General features: G+C 52.0%; 1 protein-coding gene across 1 annotated transcript in view; it reads left to right on the top strand.

Annotated features, from left to right (window-relative positions):
* The first annotated feature begins 779 nt into the window (after window positions 1-779).
* Window positions 780-2,483, top strand: part of Kpna6 (karyopherin alpha 6 (importin alpha 7)) — a 50,088-nt gene continuing 48,384 nt past the window's right edge. Inside the window, exon 1 of the mRNA XM_013020624.1 lies at window positions 780-860. Within this exon, the coding sequence (XP_012876078.1) occupies window positions 857-860 (4 nt within the window). The 5' untranslated portion in view covers window positions 780-856. The remainder of the gene's footprint in view (window positions 861-2,483) is intronic.

Below are 2,483 nucleotides of genomic sequence, written 5' to 3'. Positions count from 1 at the left end.
GGCTCTGTGACTCAAGTAGTAGAGCACTCTACCTGAACTGAAGAGTTCAGTGACAGCACCCAGGCCAAATTCAAGCCCCAAGATCAACCAAAAAACAACAACAAACCTAGGTTGTCTTCTTCCCTTATCTCTATAGCTTTGAGCAAGTCACTTCCCCTTTCAGATTATTATTTACATTCATAGTCTGTGATTGGCTTTAGTTATGAAAGGAGTACATTTCTGAGGAAGGAGGGCTCTCCGGAGGAAATAGCTGAAACAGCTGAGAATTCCATGTGCTAAGGTGTCCTTAATATTTATCCATTCTATTTTCCCCTTCAACCATGTTTTGTTTGCTTTTCCTTTTTATGCTGAGTACCGGGGCTTGAACTCAGGCCTGGGCCCTGTCCCTAAGCCATAGCTCCACATTTGGTTTTCTGTTGGTTAATTGGAGATAAGAGTCTCACTGGGACTTTTTTGCCGAGGCTGGCTTCGAACCGTGATCCTCAGATCTCAGCCTCAGGAGTAGCTAGGGTTACAGGCTTGAGCCTCCAAGCGCTCAGAAGCCTTGTGCTTTTACTTGGCTTTTTCCACTCACGGGGTCCTCAGAGGTCTACCTCCAGGGAGTAGTTAGAGGTGAGAGCCACCTCCGCCCAACCTTGCTCTTCACCTATACTGGCTGTCTCTTTAAGCGCGCGCCTCCGGCGTGCTCTGGGCGGAGTATCTGGGGGGGGGGGGTGAGAACGCGTTTCGTACCAGGTGGGCTGTTTGTCCCTTTGAGGCTCCCGTTCTTCGGATCCGCCATATTGTCTGCTGGAGCTACCGCTGAAGCTGTCGCCGCCGCCGCCGCCGCCGCCGAGTCCCAGCGAGCGGAGCCGCGATGGGTAAGTGAGGAAGCCGGGCGATGGAAGGTAATCGCCCCGGGGCGCGGTGGCGGGGGCCTGGGTGAGGAGCTGCCGCCGGCCTGTGGGACGTGTCTGAGGACCCACGCCTGGCCTGAGTACCTCACGCCAGTTTGGGGCCGGACCAGGGCCGCGCGGGGCGCCGGCGTCCGAGCCGGCTCCGGAGGGCCCCTGCGCCCGCTCGCAGCCCCCGCGTGTTGGCTTCGTGTGCCCCGGGGAAGGCAGGGGGCCTGGGCTGCAGCCTGCGTGGGCTCGGGGCTGGGGCCGGGCTCCGGCCGCGGGGGAGGCCCGGCGCCGCCGAGCGCGCCCTCGCCGCCCGGGCGTCGGCAGCCGCGCCTCTGGACTAGAGGGAAACGTGGGGTAGAGTCTGCTAGCGAGGGGACCCCGGCTGAGCCAGCTCCGGACCGGCGATCACAGACAGCCAGGCCTGGGCCTCGGAAGGCCGGGACTCCGGGGCCCGAGCGCGCTGAGTGGTTTGCTGGGGCTCAGTGACAGCTCTGGGAGAGTTAGGATTCCCAAGGCCAAAGCCGCCGGGCCTCAGTACAGGTGGGAGACTCCAGGTTTCTAGGCTAGCCCTGATTAGGAGAAAGGAGACCTGTTGATCTTTTTGTGGAGACTTTGGCTGGCTACAGCCTCTCAGCTTCTAGAGAATGTGATGGGTGAAGACTTCGGATTTAGAAGCCAAACCAGCCATGGCAATTTCTCTGCAGAAGTAAGAAGGGCTAAGTTTACCATGCAGGCATTGTTTTGACTGCTTTACAGGTCCTGTTTTACTTGATTTGTACAACCTAGTACATAGATACTATTGTCATTCCTATTCTACAGATTGGAAAACTGAGGTTTAGAGAGAAAATAACTTAGAGAAGATCACAGAGATCATGGCCCTGGCCCTCTAGTGGTTGGTCTGGAAGAAGAGAAATGAAAGCTTTTTAGCCCTTAAAAGTTGTAAAGTGGTTTTGTTGTGGGCACACTGTAATATTTAGTCTGAACAAAACTGAAAAAGTCCAGGGAGAATTGTGGGGGGGAAACTAAAGGAAAGTTTGGAATTTTGTATGATCCTCCATCCTCAAGACACAAAAATTGTTCACTTCAGCTGCAACACAGTACTTTAGAAGGTCTGGCTTTATAATTAGTCCTGTCATTTAGAAAAGTGCCTTGCCACATTTTTGGGGGGTGAAGGGGTGTTTGAACTCAACTTCTTTTGTTCATAGACTGGTTGGTGCTTTACCACTTCAGCTACACTTTCATTTCATCTGTTGTGCTCATTAATTGGATAAAAGAGTCTCAAGGGCTTTTCTGACCAGGCTGGCTTTGAACCTTGATCTTCAGGTTTCAGCCTCTTGAGTAGATAGGATTACAGGCATGAGGCATCAGTGCCTAGCTTTAGAGACATCTCGTAATTGGCAGATGAAATAATGCAAGAAAAGCATCTAATACAGTCTATAATAAATATTGTTTCCCAACTTCTGGCTCTTTTTTTTCCCTAGAAAGGGGAAGAGGTATTTGGAGACTAAATTGAATAACACAGTGTTTGAAATTCAGTAAGGACCTTGTAACTGTCAAACCCTTGTAACTATCAATCCCCCCACTTTTTTTTTTTTTTTT

The sequence above is a fragment of the Dipodomys ordii genome, unplaced genomic scaffold (genome assembly GCF_000151885.1).
Source record: "Dipodomys ordii isolate 6190 unplaced genomic scaffold, Dord_2.0 Scaffold51, whole genome shotgun sequence".
Classification (NCBI taxonomy): Eukaryota; Metazoa; Chordata; class Mammalia; order Rodentia; family Heteromyidae; genus Dipodomys; species Dipodomys ordii.
Note: the sequence above shows the minus strand (reverse complement) of the source record. Positions and strands in the feature narration are given on the sequence as shown.